Here is a 27,813-nt window from a genome sequence, read left to right as displayed (position 1 = left end):
TCCCTTTATTATTTCAGGGCGCATCCGTCTAATTTCGCGTGCGCAGCATATACACGATTTCAACGAATGTGTGAAGGTTTCATGTCATATGCCTATACGCTTCTAAACATTAATGTTGCATAAATACTTCATTATTGGACAGCGTCAGAAGAATCATTACAGGCGACTGATTTTGATTGCTCAAAACTCAATCGCCTCGCGGAGTTATCGCTGGTATGAGAAGCTATAAGACTTGGATCATATGGGGTTGTTATGCGTGGAGGGTGAAACGCGCCGTCGAAGGGTGAATCGACGACTCAGCGCCAGTATCTCACTCGTCTGCGGTCCGTCGAGCCGCGCACAGCTCAATCCTTTCTCCCTAAATTTCTTCATCAACATATACGGAAAGAAATTTCTAAGAAAATTGTGGTGCTACCCCAGGAAATGAGACGCGAAGTGATGGTCAGGAAAAAAATCTAGTGATGCCACAAGAAACTTTATTGATTTAAACGTGAAATCCCCTGAAATTTTATCTTAACAAAATTTGAATTGTTTATACCTGAGGGGCTGTAATAGTTATCAGTACTCGTACTAATAATAATTTTTGTAGAAAATTTCTCTGTGTGTAGTGCTAAACTTTAGGAATGAACTGTCAGGTGAAACGATCACATAATGCAACAGTTAAATTCAAATTTTATTAAAAACTATTTAATTTTAATTTTTCCCCCATAAAACGTGTGAATAATGTATATAAAAAAATCGAGGTGAATGTGGACAGATATTTTCAGTTAATAAGTTATGAAAATTGTGGAATTCCTGAGGAGAACAGGAAGGTTCACTGATTCTGTCGAATTTTCAAACGTCGCAGATTTGTTAAAATGATCTAGTCAAGTGTTTCGTGCAGGAAAATGCACGAAATGGATGAATTTAGTGTGAATAATGTGACTGTGGAATCACGAACAACTTTCGTGATGAATTTATCTCATTTCCTTAATTTGAGTGAAGAAGAGTATTTGCAACTGCAGTTGGGGCCCAAACATTTGCCTCTACAGCTGGTGATTCCCATAACAGTTATTTATGTGTTCATTTTCGTTATGGGAATATTTGGTAATGTGGTTACGTGTTGGGTAATCCTTCGAAATCCAATAATGCAAACAGCGACCAATTACTACCTATTCAGTTTGGCAGTTTCAGATGTAATGCTGCTTGTCCTGGGTGAGAATCTTTTTTATTCATTACATTTTGGTAATTGAGTTACTATAGGATATGGATGCTGTTCACAATTATCGGAAATGTCTACTGACATGTTAATTCGATTGTGAGAGGAAATAGAACAAAAAAAAATATTAAAAAATATGAAATCTAGAATTGCAAAATTCAAAACTTTCAAAACAAAAATATACGATTGCAATTAAATTAAATTATATTCAGGAAAAATGTTTCCGGAAAGTGGAGACCAAAAACGAGAAAGAGAGGGAAGTCAAATTAATAACTGACAATATCCATAAATAAACAATATTATATTTGTTGCAAAATAAAAATTATTGATTTGTGAATGGGGTGAGTAGAGAAAATGGGAATACGCACTTTGAGGAAAAAAAGAGTGAATTACAAAAATATTTTTTGAAAAGTGACAACGAAATATTTTTTAGAAACAAATGAATTGTTTTCTATTTTGATGGTATTTGTGGTGTTTTGAGGCAATAAATTTTTCAAAATGGCTAACGATGAATCGAAACAAACGGATTTATATTGATTTAGGAAAATATTGTTCGGGTACTGTTGGAAGAAATATTTTTTAATTTTCACTCGTTATTTCTCTCAGTGTAGCGGATACGCACAAGTTCTAAATTCAAAGATATAAGCAAGAGGCCACACCGGCTTAATTGACAGAGCACCTGGGTAGCACGAGAAGATATTACAGAGACGTAATGTTATTTGAGCAAATATTACTGGAAAATATTACATGTCAAAAATATTATTTGAAAAATTATTACTCTTCAAAATATTATTTGTCGAAATATTACCCGTTAAAAATATTCTCTGACAAAATATTATTTATGACTAAAACAATATTGTTTTTCTATATGTGATAGTTTTCTTAATAATATGTTATCGTGTGATATTTTTATTTAATAATATTTTGTCGTCTGATATTTTTATTTAATAATATTTTTTCATGTGATATTTTTATTTCATAATGTTGTATCGTTTCATATTTTTGATTAATAACATTTTTTGGTATAATTAAGCACATGTTTTTTAATACTAGTTTTTAACGTTTGTAAATCTTTGTAAATATTTTCTGGTTTTGTAAATTCAGCTGGATTTTAAAAAATAGAGTGTTTGTTTGGCAAACAGGGAATGTAGGACCATATCCCATTCGCGGCCGAGCTCGTGTGCCTCCGAATTTTTAAGTTGTGCATTTGTAATTATTTGATTGATTTCCTAATTTGAAGGTTCGTAAAAGTGACCTATAACATATTGTACCTCATTTTCCATGTAATTTACGCCTCAAAAATGTACGAAATTTTTTGTTATTTAAAAGGAAAAAACCTGTGAGGTTGACCGGAAAAATTAATAGCCCAGGGGATAACATCGATAAACAATACTATATTTTCTGTTATGTTCAAATTTACCCAACGACAGGCAATAAATCAGCGCCTCTGATGATGTTGCAAAATAAATTGGGAAAACATTCGAATGAACGCGGTGGATTTCAATTCATATTTCGGAAATTACAAACGTGAAAGTAATTGAATTGGATCATTTTCAAATTGACTTTTAATGGTAGCGGACATATTCAACTAGGAATTTTTTCACAATTGACTCGTTTAGAATTGGTTTTTGTCTATCGAATATTCTGGCCGTTTCCCATTAATTTTCAAATTTATGAGTTTGAATTTAATGTTAATTGAAAACGTTCACTGATTCGTCCATTCGTAATGAAAATTCAAAAAAATTGGGTCGCCCACGTTGAATGAAAATTGTTTGTCATATTAACTTTTGAATTTTGGAGTCATTGTTAAAGTTGAACATCATCCTCAATTCACTTTTTGGTAAATTGAAGTTTCGAGGACTAATTTCCGGAATTTTTAACACTTTCGAGGTTTTTCAGAGGCACATGGGCCTCGAACATGATAATTACTTGAATATTTAAGGAACTACATTGATGACATTAATTAAATTTGTGGTTTAATTATATTAAATTGAGACTGGCTGTTAATATTAGCGGATATATTCAACTTTGAGCTTTTTCATGATTGAGTCGCTTAGAATTAGTTTTTCTCTACAGAATATTTGGTCTGTTGATCATCAATTATGAACGTTAAAATTTTGAATTAAATATTAATTGAAAACTATTAATTAAATTGAAAACGTTCACTCACTCTCTCATTTACAGTGAAAATTAAAACAAAATTGTGTCGTTCAGATTGAACGAGAATAGTATTTTAAGTAAAACTTTGAATTTTCAAATTTATCGTTAAAGTCCAACGTCAAAGTCAATTCAATTGATTCAATTGATTTAAGTTCCTGCGAGTAATTACCTGAATTTTTAACACTTTCAACGCTTTTCAGAACCTTTACAACTTAAAGATTATAATTACATGAATATTTGAGGAATAACATCAATTATTTAATTATATTAATTTGAGACTAGCTGTTAATAGTGGCGGATATATTTAATTTTGAGTTTTTTTATAATGTCGTCATTTCAAATTAGTTTTTCTTTACCGAATATTTCATCGGTTGATCGTCAATTATGAACGTTAAAATTTTGAATGAAATATTAATTGAAAACGCTCACTCACTCTCTCATTCACAGTGAAAATTAAAACAAAATTGTGTCGTTCACATTGAACGAGAATAATATCTTAAATAAAACTTTGAATTTTTAAATTTATCGTTAAAGTCCAACGTCACATTCAATTCAATTTTCAATCAATTTAACTTTCGAAGAGCAATTTCCTCACTTGTTCCCACTTCCAAGGTTCTCCAGAAGGCTATGGACTGGGAAAATTAAAATCACTTGAATATTTAAGGCATGAAATTAATTACATTAATCCCCAGATTCGTAAATGAAAATTCTCACTGAATTTCAAGTGTAACTTATCAACAACGCACTCGTTTGTGGTATCAAGTTCTCTCAGTAGAGTGATATACCATTACGGTCCAGCCAATAAGCTAGGTGGCTGACTATATCTGGCCCATTACTACTGCTGGATAACATACGAGTTAAATTCAGCTGACAGTGGTTTTTTCTTTTGCGCCATAAATACCATCGTGTTCAGCACTCTCAACGATGGGATTATAGGACACAATGTACTTTGGACTGCCAAGAGTATACGATGAACAGAAATTATGGACAATAACTCGAAATCACAGCAAATTGAATTGTAACTTTAGAAATCCCCTCTATAACGATTCGCGGCTGTAACCGAGGCGTTTCCTTCGATTTTCAGGCTCAAATTCATCTTTCTATGCTACAAAATTGTATGTGCAATGTGTTAATGGGAAGGGGGGGGGGCTATTGAACAAAAGGTTCAGAATGACATCTAACTTGAACGATTTATTAATTAAAAAAATTTTTTTTTATTTATTTATTTTTTTAATTTTATTCTTTAAAGTGCTGATATCTGTACATATTGGAGTTTACATTTCGAATGTTTATCAAAAATTAATTTGTGAGTGGAATGAATAGATCTTTGTATGATAAGTATTTCTTTTATTCTGGTGTTTCCACTTGAGAGTGGAAAACATTTTCATGAGTGTTGGCTTTTGGGGATTTCTCCAGGTACAAAATTCACTCTTCCCTAGTTTTATTATTTTCGTTTAAGTGATGATGGTTTATAGTCATATTATTCGGGACTTCCCTTGGTTGTAAAATCTAGGGAAATGTCCCCAGTTTCTTCCTTAGTTTTTATCACATCTGGATATTTCCAAATACATCTGTTGACCAGAAGGAGTAATAAAAAGGAAATATTCCAGGGGGTGGAAATTATATTACCCTCTTTAAGGCAACTGAGTCTAACTAGTAAGGTCTCGTCAGTCTCTTGTAGATATTCGTTGTGTAACGTGCCTTCTGTCTGAGCGTGTCTTAGAGTCCTTGCGTTATTAAGGGGTTATTCTCATGTGAGCACTTCAAAAAATCGATATTTTTTTTTTTATATTTTGACAGTAAAACCTATTGAAAACATGCTGTGAAAAATTCAGACCGAAATTCATAGTATTTGATAAGTTACAGCTCATAGTCACCAACGTGTCGTAAGCGATTGTCTACCGGGCTTTCAACTTTAAACGCGTTTTTCTCGAATCATCATTTTTTGAAACGGTCAAGGTCCTACAAGAAAAAGTATTCAACCGATTGCTTTAAAATTTACATATGTTCTTCTACTCATTTATAGTTATCGTCCCTACCACAATTGTTTATTTTCGACAATATCTTCATATTTTTTTTAAACGATTTGTAACGAAAAAGAACGAGATTTTCGTGATTTTTTTTTGATGTTCGATATTTTTTTTTGTTTTTAATGAAATTGATTATATTTGGTAGGGACGATAGCCACAGATCTACTGAATAATAATCCATTCGATTTTTTTATGTCAGACAACATGAACAGCCGCTATCACCTTGACCAGTGAACTACCTTTTTTTGTTGGGGACTACTTTGACTTTAAAAAAATATATGTTAAAAATGTAAAAAACGAAAAAAAAAATTTTTTTCGTATATTTCAAAATACAAATAAAAATATATTGAAAAATCAACATGATTGAAGTTTGTTGTCGCATAAAAAAAAAATTCCGAAAAAGTGGTCAAATATAGGCGTTCACATGAGAATAACCCCTTAAAATAGTTTCTAACAATTATTAAAAAGGTTCGCTTATTTAACACTATAATCCAACAATGAGAACTAATTCACAGAGAAAAAAATTGGGGTTAAATTGTATTTCTTCTCTATTATAAATAATTATTATTCTCATAAATATTATCAAACAATATATTATTATGTTGATTATTATTGGGATTTTTTACCATTTTCAAATGCGTTAATCGCTCTTCAAAAAAAAATTGGAGTTAAATAATATTTCGCTGTATTACAAATAATTATTATTTGCACAATTATTCTCGAGCACTGTAGTATTATTATTATTGGTTGTTGCTACCATTTTCAAGTACTTTAATCGCTGTCGAAAATAATGGTTGCTAAATTTAATTTCATTGAATTTCCGTTGAATTATAGTGGGTTATTTCGATTTCCACGTCATGTCACACTTAACATAATAGTCTGTCAGTTATTGAAATTTTAGACTCGACCAATATATTATGGAATGGTTTCAAGATACCATCGAAATGTTTGAATTAACATCCTGTATCATTCGTTCCAGACAAGTATTATGAGCGATGATGCGTGAATGTTAGCAACATGGCGCTTAGAAGTTTGGTATTCTTAAAACATTTTTAACGTAATTCTTTAGATGATGTAATTGGCTACTGCCCGAAGGCCTTCAGCCAGTGAGTGAGTTACATGCGATTGTTTGTAATATACATTTTGTGCTTGCGAAGTTTCTTACGTTATTCTCTAGTTTTAGTGAAGTTCTGTGTCAGATGAAAATATATTAAATTACCTGTAATTAAGAATTTTGTCTGAGAGATTTCGCAGAAAAAAAACGATTTTCTTTGCATTCATGTGATTTAGGCGACCTTTTCACTCTAATCAGACACGATTTCGTACGTATATTGTTCATAGAAAATTATCTTCTGTGGCCATTAATTTTCCTCTAAATGTATGATAATAAACAGTAGAAAATACAACAAAAAAAAGTTTGTCAATTGTTTGTGGGAAACATAATTAGTAAAAATCATTCTGGGTTTATTCATAATTTTAATGCATATATTTACATGATACAATTGATTTATGATCTTTATCAATAGGTCGTATATTTCGTCCCATTGCAGCATTATAATCGCGCAAATTAAGTGACAGTGCAAGTTTTTTTATTTCTCTTGATTATGCGCTAGGGAATCGATGGGATTGACCAATTTATTTTCAGGTTAGAAGTGTCTGGGTATATGACACGAAAACTTCACACATTCGTTGAAATCGTGTATATGCTGCGCACGTGAAATTAGACGGATATGCGCCTTCAAATAATAAAGGGAATGTTGCACTTGTGAGATATAAAGTTTATTGTACCAAGTTCGTATTGTGGACAGTAGATTAGAAGAGACTACTTCTTCCTTCGAATGTTCGAATGTAACTAACTCAAAAATAATTTTACAAACCCATTCAGGGTCTCGCCTTCTTTTTCTGGCAAGAGGGACCCACATTAAGTTTAAATTTTCTTATTATTTGGTTGCATAAACCAATCAAAATTAAAGTAGTTAATGGTCAGGTTATGGTATTACCTGGTCCTTGGTTTCAATCGGGACTTTATGGCGTGGCTTAAGTGAAGAACGCATGCAGCCAACATTTCTTTTACAACATGTCCTAGGAGATGAGCTTTAGAAGTTTATACAATTTAATAACTATTGCTTCAAATGCCACGATACTGAATATATAAAATAATACGGGGTCCCAATATTTTCCTTAAATATAGATATTAGTGAATTCTTCAAACCAGTAATTAATATTGAATTCATTCATTTCATTGTCATTCATTCAATTATCATTTTTTATTTCATTAGTGTAACATGATTAATTATTAATTATGTGATAAAAGTCAATCTAATGGTATTGATCGGATATTTCACAGATGACACTTTTTCTTGTGGGATACGTGGGATATTTAGTTATAAAAACAAATTGAATAACAAATATATTAAATTGTGTTTTAAAAATCCTTCATTTAAAACATTTTTGATAGGATTTTTATTGCTTTTTTGTTTGTTTCAAACTGAAATGTTTTAATCGAAGCCGATGTGATCTTTAGCAATTTTATGTATATGAGATATCGAGCCTCCGCCCTTGTGTAAGTGAATTACCATAGATGAAATAAATGATATTATAACATACATTGAATTATAATTGAATACGTTTAGTAGATTAAAAACTCTCCACCGAACCCAACACAATCACTTCTACCATTGATTACTTAAGCCGAGTACATCGCATTTGAATTAATTTCACTGAAATACTTCATGAAAATTAACTGATGAAAATTCGAAATTCCTGAAATTTTCAGAGTTGAGTAATCACGACGGTTATTTTCACGTTTAAAAAAATGATTTCATTAAAAGTTTTCAAACCTACATTGAGAAAAAAAGTGAATCCCCAAAATGTAGGATTAAGATCATGAAGGGATAGGATTTATTTATTTTAAAGGGTTAACTAAATTTATTGCGAATAGAATACCGACTGACTTATGAAAATGAAAAAAGGTATCCTCACACGCAACCAGTCAAGTCCGAACTGATCTCCGCTGATTTTCCAAATCCGAAACGCACTCATTTTCCTTCTTTAATTCACACCAGTTTTTTCACTCAGCCTCACTCTTCCTCAATACAACCTCTGCCCCGAGGGTGACCTCATGTGGCCGGATAAAGGCCACCGTTATGGGGCACAGCAAATCCTCAAAAACCCTAAACACAACCGTAATAAAACTGTCATGTCTCGCAAACACATTTACTCTCACACTTACATTTTTTATGCTAGAAATAAACATATAACGTAAACTGAAAACCTAGCGTCTAAATAAATATTAACATTCAATCGCTGGCGTCATATCGCTCTCATACTGGCGCAATTACTCATTCTTCATTATGTCATCCACCCCACAATAATATTTCCACATTCGGAATAAGTGAAAGATGCTATTGGAGTATTGGGATACCTATACTGAGAAAACTGGGTTCGATTCCCGGCTGGGCTGGAGCTGGAATTTTTTCTCTCCAAATTGTAATTCTCTTTATTAGATTTTAATAATTGGAAGCCAGGTTAATGAAGAAAGAAAAAAAAAAAACGATATAAGTAAGAGCAGTTTTATTTCGGATGATTATATGTTCACACTTCGAGAGCAGTCGACGAACTGACAAACGGTCTTAAAAATCTCCAAAACCAAAGCATCGTCATCATGATTTCTTTCGTTCAATGAACAAAGATTTCCTCATATTATTTTATAAACATAAACTGGAATTTTCGGCGTAAGACCACGCAGGCGGTCTCTCCAGGAAACAATGACCTCATAGTATTGATATAGACTTATATAGGGCTCCAATATAATCATATTGTTTTTGCTCTTTTCAATACTCTTCAAATTTTTTAATGCGTAGAGGAGATTACGAGATTATTTCCTCACACTTACATTTCTTTTACTAGAACTAAACGTATAACGTAAACTGAAAACCTAACGTCGTAACAAATTTAAACATTCAATTGCTGGCATCACATCGCTCTCTCATCCGCGCACAAATATACAAAGGAACAAGACACTCATTCTGTATTATTTCATCCATCCCACAAAAATATTTTTTCCGATAGTGACAAAGAAATATTTTTTAAAAAGAAATAAATTCTTCTTCATTTTGATGGTATCGATAGCATTTTCAGGGAATAAATGTTTGAAACTGGTTAACAATAAATCGAAGCAAGCGAATTTGTATTGATTCAGAAGAATATTATTTGGTACTATTGGAAGAAATATTTCTGCCATTTTCACTCGTTATTCCTGTGTGTGACTCGATTCAAAATATTCCATTTTTAAATAACATATTCTCTTTCCAAATGAATTAATATTTGGTCAAAATAGTACATTTCGATAGAGGTACACCGGAGTGTTATATATCTCGTGCGGTGGACGGTCCTCGGCTTTGCTCCGGGCTGCCAACTCCACGTGCATTCCCACCCGCATCCGACTTATACTATTTGTTAGTGATATAAATAATGGAAAAATTCCGAATAACATGTCATAAACAGCGCATATCATGGAGGATTTTCAGTTATGCCTTCATGTACCAGAATTTCAACAATTCAGTAGACTTGTTTTTTTGGGTTTCTTCACTCTTTGTCGACTCACTTTATATTTAACATCTTTACAATAACTTTGCTTCCATTTTTGCATCACTCCCACTTTACATTTTCCAAGTTGTCTCCAAAATTATTCCAACTCCTGTCATCCCAACCCCGAAATAGTCACCTCATTGGAGGTCTTCAGTCTTTTTATATTTAGTCGTCTATAATAAATTCAAATTCAAGATTAAATCGTGAGTGATAATTCAAACCTCATCCCAACGTTCTTATCCTTTATCCAACAAACTCCCCTCATCACATTAACTACATACACAGAGAAAAATTTGGCGTGGAGCAAGGATTGTAAATACTGTTCTATATAGGTCAGAAGTCTGGACGTTGCAACTCCAGAGTATTCAAAATCAAACACATTATTGAAGCAACTCAATATATGCTAAATAAAATAAGTATATTGTTGGAAAATTAGAACACAGCTCTTCTGTTCTGCTTCAAAAATCACTCGACAAGGTTTATCATATGTTTAAAATAGTTTCCAAAAAAGGGACTGATTTATGATCTGTTGTGCTCTGGACTTGAGAGCATTGTGATCCTTACTACAAGTGGTATTCAAAGGAGACTCTGTCCTCTGGAAACATAAAGGTTCTATTGTTTTTCTCCTAGTATAGATTTTTCATATTATAAGAAGTAAGTTAGTCTCTGGACACCAGTCCTCTAGATCAGTCGTGCCTTCCTCGTGCAAGTTAAATAAAGAGTTTATGATTATAAAATTAATTAAATCACTACATTTATTTATACCCTTTTATCCATATCCCAATATATATAATTATACTTATTTTAAATATAGCATTTTAGGTATATCATTTTAATTATTTTAAGCATCACCTTTATAACGAAATCAAGTATAAAATATACTTGATTCAAGTATGTTTTTCGGGATTGTGATCATTGAACCGCCAAAGTAAAACTTTAAAATATATTGGGACCAGTTCATTTGACGAGTTTCTCGCTGATTAATCACTGGCGTACCATCAACCGAGCAAAACTCACATAAAATTGACCGGTACTCAGTCCTTATGCCAACTTTGTAATAATTAATTTCCGCTAACTAATTAGAATTTATTTCTTCCACATGTTGATATATATTCCCATTATTCACGAATTTTCGATAATTGATATTATATAACAGTTGATGGAATCGCGCGCTTGGGACGCGAATAGGTTGAGACGTCGATAATGGAAGTCGATCGATTAATTGCAAATCTGGTTTGCATCCGATTCAAAGCTCATTACCCACCAAATTATCCTAAAGCACAACAAGACATCACCTGTAAGACTGGAAATTTATCCAGCGTGCCACATTGTGTGACGTCACTGTAAATTGTTGGATAGAATTTTGGACCCGAAAACAAATTTGGAATTAAAATTAGTTCTCCAGGGAGTCAAAGGTGGGACGAAATGACACTCAACCAATGTTCAGGTTGTTTTGTTGGAAAAATTCGAGTTCGGAGGCTAATGTTTCCGATAAAATCAACTTTCGTCTCCCCTTTCGGCCTTTGCAGCGTTAATTTTCATCCAAAATGTCAGTCAACGTACTAGGAGACCCGGTTTCGATTACCGGTCGTGTACACTCGTTCACTGAATCGATATTGAAGAGCTGTTTAAAATCTGCCCTCCGACCTCAACCAATCATCTTCGACCACCGTGACGAGAGGTCACGATCGTCTTCGGGATCGTTACGGTGGTCAGTACATCATCGGAAATCATCAGGGTCGGGCGCGTTTTTAACTGTCGCATCCGGAAATTCAACGAAAACCATCGTAATTTATTACAATCATCGGGGACCTCTTCAGTGAAAAATCAACAACAAATACAGTCCACTAATCGATTCGTATAATATTTTACATGCGAAGTGACCATAAGTTTGTATTTAAATACAACCAGGACCCTCATCTAAACCACGTGTGTGTGAAATAATTATCGTTCCTTATCGAACTTCCTCACTTCCCAATCCCATCCACCCTTGTCATCAATCCGGAACCCCAACAAATTTAACAAGAGGTGTTTGTGAAGTCATATTTTGTTTGTAAATATTTCAATTATTAATTTATTATCTGTGTTTAGTATAAAACTAATTTAAAAGCGGATATCAAATAATGTTTATGTAAAACATCGAGAGAGTCTGTCTGATATTTTGACAATTGAATGTAACCGATACGGTGTAATTCATAACTTAGAAAAAGTGCTAATGCTGTAGCGAAGTGCCGGAATTTTGTCTAAAAGCACGGACCTCGAGGAGAGGCGCGTGAGGAGATATTGACTGTAATAAAATGCTTTTAAGGGGTTATTCTCATGTGAACGCCTATATTTTATCACTTTTTCGGAATTTTTTTTTATGCGACAACAAACTTCAATCATGTTGATTTTTCAATATATTTTTATTTGTATTTTGAAATACACGAAAAAAATTTTTTTTTTCGTTTTTTACATTTTTAACATATATTTTTTTTAAGTCAAAGTAGTCCCCAACAAAAAAAGGTAGTTCACTGGTCAAGGTGATAGCGGCTGTTCATGTTGTTTGAAATAAAAAAATCGAATGGATTATTATTCAGTAGATCTGTGGCTATCGTCCCTACCAAATATAATCAATTTCATTAAAAACAAAAAAAAATATCGAACTTCAAAAAAAAAATCACGAAAATCTCGTTCTTTTTCGTTACAAATCGTTTAAAAAAAATATGAAGATATTGTCGAAAATAAACAATTGTGGTAGGGACGATAACTATAAATAAGTAGAAGAACATATGTAAATTTTAAAGCAATCGGTTGAATACTTTTTCTTGTAGGACCTTGACCGTTTCAGAAAATGATGATTCGAGAAAAACGCGTTTAAAGTTGAAAGCCTGGTAGACAATCGCTTACGACACGTCGGCGACTATGAGCTGTAACTTATCAAATACTATGAATTTCGGTCTGAATTTTTCACAGCATGCTTTCAATAGGTTATACTGTCAAAATATAAAAAAAAAAAATCGATTTTTTGAAGTGCTCACATGAGAATAACCCCTTAAGACGATGGGAAATGTCCGGGAAAGATTCGATCATCGTTGATGAGGGACGAGTGATTATCGTCATATTCCCGAAACCCCCATATAAAACTAAATTGTCGGAAATTTAGTAATCACGGGGAAAAACGTCATTAACGAACCTGAGTATATTACTCAGCGGGCATAATAAAACGATCTGCTCGATGGATTTATAATTTTAGAATTATTAAGCAGAGGCTTTTATGATTTATCACATCTTTGGTTTCCGGAGAAAGAAAATGCACAATAAAAGAAATTCTTTTGCGCCAGAACATGTCGGGTAAAAGCAGAAATTTTTTCTCTGCAATTCTAATAATGAAAATGCTAGTGAGACGGAAAATCTAGAACATACACTAAACTAGGCCCGTCCTTTTCTCCTGTACTCCAAACCCGGTACCAAAGAAATAATAGGCGCAGCCGAAAGAACCAGCCGCCCTAAAATGACAAAAATCCGTCATCCTGAAAACCCTCTTCACAATCCCTCCAACACACCCTTCTACGAACGCACCCGAATAGAACCCGTCATTGATAGGCTCCACAAACTGACAACTAATTTTGCTCTCACCAAACTGGCTATTGTATACCCACTATAATCATGAGTAGTTTCCCAAAAACCTTATTTCTGTTAACCAGATGCTCCATTCAACATCGCCTTCCTAATTAGGTTATTGCTATAATCCGCAGAATTTTCAATCCCTCACGTTTCTACTTAATTGCACTCTTCCATCCAAATCCTACATAAAGTTCCCAAAAAGACTTTTCCAAATACCTCAGAACCTGGCCTGGGCCTTTCCCCTTCCAGTTCCTCCAACCTTCCAACCTACTCACTGAGTATTTTGAAGAACCAAGTTCCAAGACTAAGCAGGCAGAATGGCGGTAACCCTCGGAATGAGTTGGTCAGCTAGAGTTAAACTCTAAATAAAGATTTTGAAAAGAGTAAATACTTTTACTTTTCTGAAATCCAACATGTGTCATATTCGAGACCTCCGCCGCAAACGCAACTCCTAGAATGCGGACTCCCTACAAATACCCTCGGCATAACTTACTAGGAAATCTCAAAGCCTTCAGGATTGAAAACATGCTCTCTGACTCCTGGGGAGGTCTTGTTCACCTGCAACAATAAATTATATAATTCTGTAACTCCTCTCACATAATTTCATCCCTTCACCAGATTTGGTAAAAACGATCATTAGTTTCCTCATTTGCACTCAGTAAAACTATGTACCAATTTTTTCGTATTTACTCGCAGCAGCTACCATGTATATAATATGTAACTACTTGGCTGAAGGCCCTCGGGCGATGGCCAACTGCAAATTTTTGCAGGAACTTGCACCGAATTTCGTTAAAAATAAATAAATAGAGGACACATGATTTCTGCCGAATAACGTTCTACGCAGCTTTTTGGAAAGGGATATCCTCGTGGGCTCTTGTCTTCAGTGTTGACCTCATGATATACGAGAGAATGATTTCATCGTCTTAGCAGAGGGTGTGTACACAATACCTTCATATCTGCCCACAACACTCCGCTCCTTGGAAATTCGGGATTCTCAGATAAGTGATGGCTGCATAAAGGCTCTATTATAGCATTGTGCTACATCTGAACACACGGCCTCAGTCGCACTGACCAATATCGATGCGAGGATACAGAAACGTTAGATATATAATTGCACAACAAGTCACGCATTATGTTTGTAACATTTGATCCGATTAAGAATATGCTCTCGGTCTAAATGTACCCACCGAATAGACAACATGTGAATAATAATTATGTGAAACTGATTATCAAGTGTTGGATATCCACAATTCTAAATTCACTTTCTTTGAGAGGGAGAGTGAGAGTGCGACTGAGGGTGACAGTAAAAACGAGAGTGAGAGTAAGAATGAGAGTGTGAGCAAGAGTGAGAGTAAGAGTGAGAGTAAGAGTGGGAGTGAGAGTAAGAGTGAGAGCAAGAGTGGGAGTAAGAGTGGGAGTAAGAGTGAGAGTAAGAGTGGGAGTGAGAGTGTTCCCTCGGACACTGTCGAGTTAATGTGGAGGTGGATGAATAAATGTCAAAATAGTTTTTAATTTGTTTAATATATTATAAACACTTTATTAGGTAGATTCCACTTTTATTGTTACGGTTGAAATATTGAAATTTAGGATGGATATTAAACGATGAGAAATTATATTTGACAGGCGGGTAATTTTGAATAAAACACAAAATAAAGCAAAATTTGCGCGAAGCACGGAGACACAGGGATTGATGCGCTGAGGCATAGATGCACTGCAAGACTGATTCGTTGAGAAAAACGCACCGATAGAAAAATTTTTACAACCTTATAAGTTGGTGTAGTTGTCTGTATGAAAACTCAAAATGGGACAACCATTTAGAGTATCGGGGTTAAAATTTCGGAAAAGTCCGACAGCAATAAAATATTTGAAGAGAAATATTTGAAAGGTAATAAATTCAGGTCAGAAATATTTTAAGGGGGAACATTCCTTCGTTAATGGAAGGAACAAGAAATTTCTACAATTAAGCCAAATCCGCAATAAAACGATTTGGTCGTGGAAGTAACATTGTGGGAAAAGTTTCGATTATTAATATTTGGAAATTATGAATAAAATATATTTTCAGAAAAATAAATTTAATAAGAGAGGGACAAATTCTGCGACAGAACAGAGAGTGCGACTGAGAATAAGCATAAGAGTGAGAGTAAGAGTGAGAGTGTGACTGAGAGTAAGCGTGAGAGTGAGAGTAGGAGTAAGAGTAAGAGTGGGAGTAAGAGTGAGAGTTAGAGTGGGAGTAAGAGTGAGAGTGGCAGCAAGTGTTTCGTCTCCATCAATTGGTCATCGTTTTTTGTCTCAGAACTATAAAATCGCGCGAAGACCCAGAAACTCCGAACTCTGTGTTATGGTGGGGAACTCCCCAATTTTAATAACATCCAGATGCTGGATACCCTTCGAGAAGAGTTTCGCCAGAGATTCATAAAATGGCATATTTCTGCCGTTCTTTACCTGACACCCTCTCCACTCCCACCATCAATAGATTCCACCAATTAGAGCCAACCAAAAGTAATTGTGTGAGGCCTTTTGCCCTACGCTGGCAAAATCTCAAGCACGAGGAAAAACGGAGGAGTTCAGTTCGTTTTCTAAGACTTAAAGCGGTGTGAAGTGATAAGTCTCGTTATTAACATTGTACACAAAATTAAATATATAAAAAACAGCAAATAGTGTTTCATACACCTAGTGTCCGCGTGTAATAATTATTAATCTCCCTTAATAATTAAATTTCATCTTCCCAATTCTAATACCTGGAGAGATTTTTAAAATAAAATTAATATCTCGAGTGATATTAATTTGGTAGCTCGAGTGTATCAACCCTGGATTGATACAGCAAGAGTAAGAGTGGGAGTGGGATAAAGAGAGAGCTTGTTGTTCGATATTATCGGAATTGCATCAGAGTAAGCTTTATCTTCTGCATGGACACCTATAAAACATTTATTTAACGAAAAACACATATTCCTGTTTTTTTTAATATTTGTTCACCATACCCATCAGAAAGTATCACGTTCACAATGCTGTCCATCCACCTGTTCAAAAATAATGTAATTGGCCAAATCACGGACGAGGCACATTTGTGAATCACATACAAAAATTGAGATGTATTTCATGTAATGAGTGGTGACTACGCCAATAATTTTTCTACTTCAAGAGGAATAAAGTGAAATTCTCCATGGATTCTTTTTCCTTTGCCCTACGGATAACAATGGGCATAATTGCAGCCTCATTGCAGTATTGAAGCTTAATTAATTAATTCTACTTTGTGAGAAACGTGACTGGGAGTAAAATGCTATCTCAATTTCAACTTCGCGAGACTTCTGCTAGCCTCACTGCAATAGTGAAGAAGGGGAAGACACATAGCGGCTATCAGAAGGGGAAATTATGATGAAAAATTAATGATTCGTCGGTGTGGAAGGAGACGGCTATGACATAACCCGCTTTAATAACACATATGTTCATGTAATAGTTTTTCCTTGACACTGACAGATGACGGAACGTACATTTGGTGGTAGACAATGATCAATATAAACAATGCCTGGTGACGTAATTTATTTGCACTGTCCAAATTGTATGGTAACAGCTTCAGAATATCTGCCCTTTGTGCTGCTGGTTTCAAAATTTTTGATACCTTTTTTTGGATTTTAAAATAAGTGATGACATTGGATGTAATTGAATTTACCGAAATATTATAACAAATTCTGTTGGGTTTTGGAATTGTTTCCACTACAAAATTCACCCTGCCATAAAATCATTCAATATATAGAAAATATTTATTAGTTTATTTTTATGAGGCCCTCCTCCAGAGAATAATTAAAGGGGAGTTCTCATGAAGATTATCCGCTGTAGTTTTTCCCAATTACGTTTGGCGACCAGAGAGGACCAGGATGGGTGCAAGGGGAGGGAGCTCTATTGCCCTCTGAGGTTGAGTGTGAACTCTGGGCCTCACGACATTTAGTTAGTTAGTTCAGTTCACAGTGAACATTCATTGTGTGTACTGCTTCTTGAGTGGATAGTGTCAGAAGTGATATTTTAAATAATAATCTGATGTAATTAAAACTGAAACGGTGTTTATTCTTTCCTACTTCATAATCCAATAAATTTAAAGTCTAGTTGGTTTGAAGCTAATTTGGCTAGTTAATTAAAGTTGAAGTTAAAGTAAGTTTAAAGTTAAGTCGATTTATGGTTTCCTTCATTTTGATTTATTATCTCCGAAAATGTTTGAGGAAAAATTTGAAAATAGTCTTCACTCAGAAATTATTAAAATTTTTCATTCATCATGAGCATTGATTTATTATTATTGAATATAAAGATGGGAATGAAGTTGTTAATACTGAGGTGACCATATTTCCCATTTTCTTCGATAAAGTTAGTGAAAATGGAGGCCACGAAGAAAAGTGAAAGTTGAATTGAACATCTTACGAGGTAGGAGTTCGCTGGTTGTGTTGTAGTGTAGCAGTGCGGTACCGAACTGACTAATTAGTCGTGGGCCCTGGTATGAGGGCCGGAGGCACCTAGCGTCGTGCAATTTTTTGTGATATTGACTTTGAAGTTACCAACAATGAATTTAAATATCCTGTGAACATTTAAAGAGGTGAAATGGAAGGCCAACTCCATTGAATTGAAGTTTAAATTCAGTAAAAAAAATGAAGTCCATCAAATATCATAACTTTTTTGTTTATTTTGAAACAATCTATGAATTCTGCTGAAAAAAAACCAACATGCATTTTTGTAAAAAATGCGTCCAGTAAAAGTTTTGTGTTGTGGTTTGTCCTGAAATTTTTTTAACAATAAAAAGAAATAAAAATGAGAGTCCAACAAAAATTCTGTACGATGAACACGAATAGTTGAAGGAAAATCAAAATTCTTGGCGGGAAAATGGAGAATTAAATTGATCTTATAGAGTTTAACAGAGACCGTGGTGTCACAAAATCTGCAAGTGACCCTTGGTCTTCCTTCAAATATTTTTCTCATCATATAAAACTTTTGTTTGGCACTCTTTTATTTCTATTTATGTTTCCAAAATTTTCAGGATAAATCATTACACAAAATTTTGTCTTCCCGCACTTTTTTCAAAAATTCTTTCTTGTTATCGAGAAAAAATTATCGAGAAATTCCTCGTGTAAAAATGGTAGTCTGCCAAATATGATAGACAGATGTCTATGGTATTTGAGACTTATAGCGGTACTTTATTAAGGTAGGATGAGGATGAGATCTAACATCAAAGTCCAATCCAAATGACAATTGACAAATCCTCAATGCCAATGTTAATTGAGATGAGGGTTTATTCAATCTTTGATGAAGAAAACACTGAGTGCTTCGAGAGAGCACGTAAATTATTTATTCACTTAATAATATTACAAACTCTGTAACTCTGAAACTCCATGATTTTAACTAGATCTGATCTTTAAAAAGGGACTCGTCGAAAACAGAAACTGATCTGATCGACTATTCAAAATTTCCCTTTCGTGGGTCCTATAACTCCCACTCTTTTCAGATTGCGCACGCATTCTCTTTCTTCCTTATGTTTTTGAGATATCAAAAATAAAAAGTGGTGGGGAGGGGCTGGACAACGTCGTGACGCAGTCAACTGTTGTCAGCCACCCCTATCCACGTTCCATAATTTGGGAGGAACGTGTGAACCGTAAAAAATGACGTTCTTGGGTTTTATACAAAAAATACAAAGGGAGATCTGTTGGGATTTTTCAGGGATCTTCCTCAAGAAATTTACGTCTGAATTTATGGGTTTATGGCGACGCCAGTAAATCAACAGGCGTCCAATATTTGTATTAACTCCCTTTGTACGTTCATTACTTTCAACTCTTTATTTCCAACTGTTTATCCTATTTCTCTCATGAATAAGCACTCTGTTATTGAATTTTAGAAGAGACGTCATTGTCCACCAGAGCACACGTGTTCAGCTACGCAGTATCAATAAGAATCAATAATTACATTCTTAATGGAATTAAACGGAACATATTGGAATTTAAATTGACCGCCAGGTGCGCACCGCCACCTAGTTACGAACGGCCAACGACGTAACAATAGATCTTTTAAATATTATATCTTTCCTCATGAGTAATGGGAAGTCTATTTCACTGTGACGGAGGGGGAAACTGAGAACGAGGTGACAACAGCACAACTGGTTACGAAGAAAGATTAGGGTAGGGAATGTAGAAACGGTTCATCTACTACGTAGCCCTTCGACGCACAACAACCCTGTAACCAAAATAAATGTTGATCGCCAGGTCATTATTACCAGAACGACCCCTGGAAATGAAGTATCATTCGACTGTCGTAATTAATCCTCAAGCTCCTATATTACCCCCTAGCTTGATCGGACATCTGCGTGCTGATCCTTGAAGGAGCTTGCAAATGATTGGGTGACCGGAATAAATAGCAATTCGATACTCATCGCAAGCGTTACACAAAGTTAATCAACTCACTGATTTTACCGAAAGCTCTTATCACGTGGGTAAATAGGGCTAGAGGTAATTACTACCACTTAAATGTTTTTCTAGAATGGAGTCACATTGATGACGATGTTGTATACTCCACTATTTTAACTATATTTGTTTCGTCTCCATCAGTCATTCACCTTTTTTGTCTCTGAACCGTAAAATCGCGGGAAGACCAAGAACCTCCGAACTCGTCATTTATGGTGGGGAACTCTCCAATTTTTACTAGCACCCATATGCTGAACACACTTCGAGAAGAATCTGACCAGAGATTTATGACTTCAAAAATATCAAATTTCTGCCGTTCTTCAAGTCACACCCTCTCTACTCCCACCAATCAGAGAAAACGAACAATAATTGTGGTATTGCATTTTCCTTACGCTTGTTTGGGTCTCTTGCACGAGGAAAGCCTAAGGAGGTTGTTTTATATTCGTTCAAATATCACATTCAATTTTTGAATTTCCTAGAGTTGTAAATTCGAGGAATCTGTCCTCTACAGAGTGATATTTTCGAATATATATTACACGCTGAGGTTTTCTTTGTGTAGTTATTTTATTATTAATTTTTTAGGAGAATAGGAATTGACACAATTGACATAGAACACACTTTATTCAAAATTTGACGTTTATTTTACAAAAAGGAAAAGTGAACTATAACACTAAAAGAAGGGAAGGGATCTCCGTCGAGATGTTCCTGCTATGATGATCGCGACAATACTGACTATGAAAAATTATAGGAGTGGGGAAATGAATCTGAAATATTTGAAAGTCGAGGAAAAGAAGGCAATAATCCTACTAATAAAACAATTGTAGTAGGCTGGAAAATGATAAGTACAGTGTACAATATAATATTTGGGGAAGAGAATCTATAAGTAATCCTACGCGCAGAGTTTACCGTCAATAAAACGATTAGAGCGATTCCAAAAAGGTACTGAAAAACATAATGAGCAATATTCCAAAAACATCCGAAAGAATTCTATGATTTTATTGGACTCTAAGGAATGCGCCTGAATATTTTGAGTTTTATTGATTTATTGGGGAATTTTCTCAAGGAAAAAATTAAAATTGTGGAAAAGAAAATGGGAATGAGAAATAGCAAAATTAAAAATATATCTCGCGTGTTTGACACGCAACATAGAGTCAGTTCGTTTCTGAGACTTAAATCAGTGTGAAGTCATAAGTTTTTGTATACATGGTACGCAAAATCGGATAAAATAAAACATAGCAAATAGTGTTATCATACACCCAGTGTCAGTGTCCAGTGATTATTAATTTCCTTTAACAATTGTGGGATATATCGGGTAAAGGATTTACAGTTAAACACGACACTTCTACGCTAATACATTTATTCAAAAGAAAACGGTACACTACAGTTTGTTAAAAAGTATACTACAATTCTCTACAAATTAGCGTCTAATATGGTATAGTCTTAACTCAACTTCAGCTCTAACTCTAACTCTAGCTAGTTACTTTTATCTTTCCAACTCTAACTCTAAACTCTAACTCTGAACGCTCGACTCTACGCGCTGACCTTCTCCTCAAGGTCTCTCGACACACTCTGATATTCTCCCTCCTCATAAGGGTCTATCAGGGTGCCCTACGTCGCCCCCCACTCTGAGGTCGACACGGTCAGCACGGGAAAGGTTTTTCCCCCTGACGTCAGCGGCATGGGCTGACCAGGGCCCATTTCACTCTCGTCCTCTCTCTCTCTCTCTCTCTTTCTCTCTCGCTCTCACTCACACCGTCTGGCCCTCACTACAGGACAGGCCCGACCGCCATTAAGCTATAAACTAGATTTCCCATTGAAGGAACCTAACTACTCTTAAAACTATTTCGTCTCGTTCGTACTTATGCTTATACTAAACTTGAATCGTTATATTGCCAAGGGCATATTCCCAACACCTGGACTGCATGTCGCGACGGTAGAAGGGATTTTCCCATTGCAATATGGATCTTTAAAAAATCTCCGATACCACACAATTAATTTTCTTCTCCCCGGTTCTAACACCTAGAGAGACTTCAGAATAAACATCACATCTCGAGTGATATTGATTTGGTAGCTCGAGTGGATCAACCCCGGGTTGATACAATATTTAATTATTCTTTTCTATATAATCTGCTAGGGGTCTCTCCAAATAATCCCATGGGCTTCACTCAAATCATTTAATTATTATTTTCCAACATCTGTTCGACACTTGGGACAATCTACTCGATCATAAAGGAACGATTGGTTCCTTCGGTCGTTCAAATATCCACATCCTTTTTTCCTCTTTCATCACGTCCATCAAATTTGGTTTTTTAGGGCTATTTCCCGTCATTAGGAGAATTTCCGAGGTTTGCCAAAAGCGTCATGAACTCTCGGGAAATCCCCAGGAATGTCCCCATGTTATCAAAAGACAACCTTCATGTTTCCTTCAAACCCTGCACTTTTCCTTGCACCCTCTGGTACATAAAATGGAGGACGTGGAAAATTTATTCAGTTGAAAGTAGATAGTAGTCAGTAGAACATTCACTTTCTTTAAAAAATCTCTAAGTGTCGTGGTATTTAGAAATTCAATACGATTTTTAATAATAAATATCAGTTTTATTTAAATATAAAATTGTGTGTATAAATTTATTATTCGGGAATCCAACAACGACACGAGTTGTTTCCTCATTTTCCAGGCACTAATAAGTTAGGAATGAAGAAAGTTGAATTGCCAAGTGGTGTTAAACGTTTTAAAAATTTCCGGAAAATGCACCAAACATTCCAACTCTAAATTTTGAAGGGTGACATTGAGTGCATGAAAAACAAAGAATTCACGGTAGAATGCGTTCTGCCAAATAACTACGTATTTCGGGTTATTGTCAATTACTACGTGTTCCAGTTTGAATGTGGAATGCAAAGAATTCTAGGGAGGGAAGGGGTAAATTTCTTTGCTCGCGAAACTCAAATTGGGGGATGGAATAACTGGAATGTTGTACGTGATTGCAATATTTGAACGTTTGTTGGTTTTCTGTTGAAAGTGCTGGAATCCCAGGGTGGGAATATGTTAGGGAAAAATATTAAGGATTTTCAATTTTTTAATTATGACAATCTCCTGGAGATTCAAATATGTCTTTGATTTACTTGTGGAAAAATATATGTGGAAATATATCTTTCGGATATTTGGATTACATGATATGTATATAAAACGGTCAAAAATGCGGTGTGTGAAATATGTGTGAGAAGATATAAGTCAGACAGAACTAGTTTCATTACATTTACATTTTTCAATCATAAAATGATATATTTGAGGTACATATTTGATTTATTTTTTGAAATCTATATAAAGCGGCAAAAAATACTGTATCTCCCGTATATGTAATATATGTAACGTACACACAGAAAAAACTGATCGTGAAATACAAGATTTAAAACGTAATTTACGCGATTTGTAAATACGTAAAATCCGATTTTGAAAAACGTAGATTAGGTAATTCGCGTAAAAACGTAATTTTAATCACATGAAATCCTTGATTGATGCAATTGTAAATATAACGAAAAAAAATGGTTTTTGCGAATATGAAATCTTTGCGTTTCAGGTGATTCTGAATCATCTGGATTCCACTTCCAGAAACATTTTTTCAAAAATATTCCAAGACAATTTCGAAAATGTTTCGCAAGATGTTTATTAAACCACTATCAAATTTACGCTGAATAGCTCAAATTTGACATTGACGTCCTACAACTGCAAATATTAACAGTAATTTGACACTTGCAGATTTTTTATTGGTTTAATAAACGTCCTTCGGAATATTTTTGAAATTGCCTTAAAAATTTTTTGAAACAATGTCTTTGGAAGTTGGGTTTGGGTGATTCAGACTCATCTGAAATGTTAAGAATTCATATTGATAAAAAAAGTTTTTTTTATTGCATTGACGATTTCACCAATCAACGATTTGACGTGATTGACATCTCGTTAAAGACAAGAAAAGACGCGGATATCACGTAAAGACGTTGGACCTCGTAATTTACCTTCTGAAAAAGCCTCATTTACGAGTTCGGACCTCCTAGTTCACATTTAAAAAATTCTAATTCACGTTTTCAAACTCGTAATTTACATTTTTTTGAGTCGTAATTTACATTTTCCAAATCACATTTTACCTATTTAAAAACCATACACAGACTCCTTGGACAGTTCTCCTTTGTGACATTTCTTACATTTATGACTTGTAGCCGGCTTTAAATATCCACAAGTGTAACCATTCTCTGTCCCATTGTTTCATCCACCGCCTTTGTTATACAAAAAGAAGTTTAAACTGGTGCTCCTTTGGGGAACTATCGCAATGACTTCCGATTGCATAATTTCCGATTTTTTCCGCTTTTTTGAATACTTTTCACCCCTTCTGATACTAATTGCAAGCAGAGATTTCTAAAAAAAAGAACTTTTTTGGTTTAACATTTTGCCTTTTGTACTATCACCTAATAAAGTCAAAAGTCAGAAAAACGTCAACTTGTCACGTACGGGACATCTGCGCCGGCAATATCAATAGTATCGTTTTTTTTAGTTTCTTCTATAAATCAATAATCTGTATTTCCAAAAATTCGACAATTATCGTTGGACGAATTCCGTAATTGTCCTACGGACTCCTGTTGCGTGGCAAACAAGCAAAATAGATTTATTATTTAGTATTTTCCGTTCCATTTTTTTTAGTACAATATAAATTTCTACCTCGAGCAAATTTGCCAATAAATTCATAAAAAACGTAAAAATTTCAGTCGCACCCTTTAGAGTATAATAAAATTATAGAATTCTGTTGATTATTTTTCCTATCCAAATCTCAGCCAATAGAATTGCACCATTTATTGATATTTTGTATTGCTTACCCCGAATTTCAGCGATTATTTTCGGAATATTGCTCATTTCATCTTTCAACACATTTTCTCTTTAAGAATTTACATCGTTTCATTAAAATAATTCTCAATTCCCTGCACCTAAAAGGAACCTTTCTAATCCCTTTATTGACGGTAAACTCTGGGTGTGGAATTACTGAATAGCTTCTTTTCCCCAATTGTCATATTGTCGACTGCAATAATCATTTTTCGTCTTAGTACAAATTCTTTATTAGCAGGATTATTGCTTTTCTCGACCCTGAGACATTTCAAAATTAATTTTCCCCTTCCCTAATTGTTCATCCAACCAGTATTGCCGCGACCATCATAGCAGAAACACCTCAACGGAGATCCTTCCCTTCCTTACGATATCTGTGCATTGTAGTTCACCTTTGTTTATAAAATATATGTAGGACCCATGACAGCAGTTGTAGTTTTAATATATGATTAGATTTATTTAATAAGGAAAAATATTTCGATACACGAAATATTTGAAAATTAATTCACTCAAAACATCACGACTCGATATCTTAAACTCCTGTAACCAACTAACTTATTTTTTCTTTCGCTCATTTCTGAATACTCAATTGTCTCTACCTTAGGCCCAAACTGGCCCACGTTTATTGTTCAACTACTTCACGTATTTCCTCAAGGGTTTGTCACTATAGCCGTTTATCTCTATGTTGGTGTTTTATTACTTTTATAATTACAGAACCGAACACGCGCTTCAGCGCGCGGAAAATGAAGGATGAGTTTTGTTTCTGTCATATAAATCAATTTGATTCACCTTTGATTCGTCGGAAAGCATTTGACATCAACGCGTAGGAAATTTCTTATGAATAAAATTATGCGCGATGTTGATGTGGACCAGTATTAAATGTTTGAGTATATTTAAAAAATTTCTAGCATTTGTCAACACATTTTCGAAAATAACATAAAAATCTGTATTGAAGCTCACTGCCATTTCATATTGCTGCGAACTGCGACCATCAAATAATGGAATGCGAAATGCAAATTAAATTCATATATATAAATATCGGCGAATCATAACGATCTTTACATTATGTTTTAAAATTAGCGCCTAAAATTTAAACGACCAATAGGATACTGGCTACATCTTTGCGAGATTTCGATTCGATTCGAGATTTTCGATACGATATGTGACTCTCCTTTTTAGAATAGGATAATCCCTTATTTTCGTCCTCTTCACAAATGTTCTAGAGAATTCTTACCTACCTCCCCAATTATGCAATTCACAAAATACAATTCCCACATATATTTGAGATTTTTATTAAAGGTGTTGGGTATCATTTAAGTGAATATCCATTCTCCTGAAAAGAACATTCAACCGACTCTACAAGGAGAACCTCGGCGTGGAGTGCATATTCGCAATATCATTCAGTGAAGGACAGATTCGTAGAATTTACAACTCTAGGAAATTCAATATTGAATGTAATATTCCAACGAATATAAAATAATTCCGTTTACGCTTAACACGCTACCTCTAACTGATTTTACAATTACATTTCGAATAATCCTTTTCTCTCAATATTTTTTTATTCTTCATATATTACAGCCCTCTATTTGCCCTCGATTCGGGCTCTTTCGGCCGTGTCCTCACCCTATATCCCTGTGACTATGGATCCTGCACTGTACCACATTTGGACCCCTATAGAACACAGGAGTTGACATGGGAAACCACAGAAAAACCATGTCAGTACAGGTGGTTACTCCATTAGCAATTTCCCGCTCGTCGGGACCAGGTGAAAAACTCCCACCCACTCCGGGATTTGAACTCGCAACCTTTCGCACACTAGGCTCACGCCTTAACCACTTGAGCCACTGACGTCGGTTTGCTGACGATCTGTCAGAGGGAATATTCAATGAGAAATGCGTCGTATGATGCGCCATTGAGAAAGTCCTTATTAGCATTAGAATTTTCGTAGGAAGTTGTTTAGGAATTCTGAGCTGCAATTCTCCTCGACCTTAAAAATTATCGGATATTTCCTAATCCTTTTTTGCGTAGCAACGGAAGACAGAAGTTTTGCAATAAAATCTCTCGCCCTACGCGATCAGAATTTTAATCTACGAAACTTCTACGGATCGTTCCTGTGTGGGAAACCGCGAGGGAATTCCTGATGAATTTTGAAGGTCGGGGGTCTTTGGAGAATTATTTTTCCGTTCGGATTTCGGCCAAGTAGAGTGCCGTGACTAGTAACAAAATAAATCTACAGATTCGTAGAGAAGAAAAAATTCCGAAAGAATTATTTCGTATTACTAGTATTATTGGAGTTATTTTATTTTGGTATTTTATTTTAGTATTTTATAGTTTTTAATTTTAATATTTCAGTATTCTATGGTACGTTATGACTGATGAATTTGTTAAGATCTTCAAGACAGCTTTGGCCAAATCAACTCATTTTTTAAGTGTAAGTGCGATAATTGGGAAAGGATTTTTAGGGAAAAATTTCGCAAACATTTGTACAATTATTTCATTTTAATTATTCACGTTAAAAATACGTTTACAATTTTTCATATAGTTAACTCTTAAAAATTAACTCACGTCTCAACTCAAAACTTCGTCTGCTATTGGTTCTCGCTAAACGTCTAGCCTCCACGACATCTACGCGAATTCTGACCTCTTCTATTTACTCCAGAGTTTTTCACAATGTCTCAGGTCGCTCCCCACTCCTGGGCAGACCCTGGCGACATCACCGAAAAGGTAACGCCCTTGTGTTCTCTAATTGGGGGGAAAAGAGTTCCACCCTGACATCAGCAACATGGGCCCACTCAGGGCCCACTACCCTCTCTCTGTTTTTCTAAGTCTCCCTCTGTCGTCGTCTATGTATATTACTTATTTCTGGGGAATCCCCAGAAGTAACAGCTAAACATCTGTAATACGATTTAATTATGATTACTAATAATTATTCGA

At 34.8% G+C, this 27,813-nt stretch overlaps 1 protein-coding gene across 1 annotated transcript in view; it reads left to right on the top strand.

Moving 5' to 3' along the window:
* Positions 1-309: 309 nt before the first annotated feature.
* LOC135169880 (neuropeptides capa receptor-like) overlaps positions 310-27,813 on the top strand; it is a 77,764-nt gene continuing 50,260 nt past the window's right edge. Inside the window, exon 1 of the mRNA XM_064135266.1 lies at positions 310-1,194. Within this exon, the coding sequence (XP_063991336.1) occupies positions 888-1,194 (307 nt within the window). The 5' untranslated portion in view covers positions 310-887. The remainder of the gene's footprint in view (positions 1,195-27,813) is intronic.

Source organism: Diachasmimorpha longicaudata, chromosome 16, assembly GCF_034640455.1.
Source record: "Diachasmimorpha longicaudata isolate KC_UGA_2023 chromosome 16, iyDiaLong2, whole genome shotgun sequence".
Classification (NCBI taxonomy): Eukaryota; Metazoa; Arthropoda; class Insecta; order Hymenoptera; family Braconidae; genus Diachasmimorpha; species Diachasmimorpha longicaudata.
Note: the sequence above shows the minus strand (reverse complement) of the source record. Positions and strands in the feature narration are given on the sequence as shown.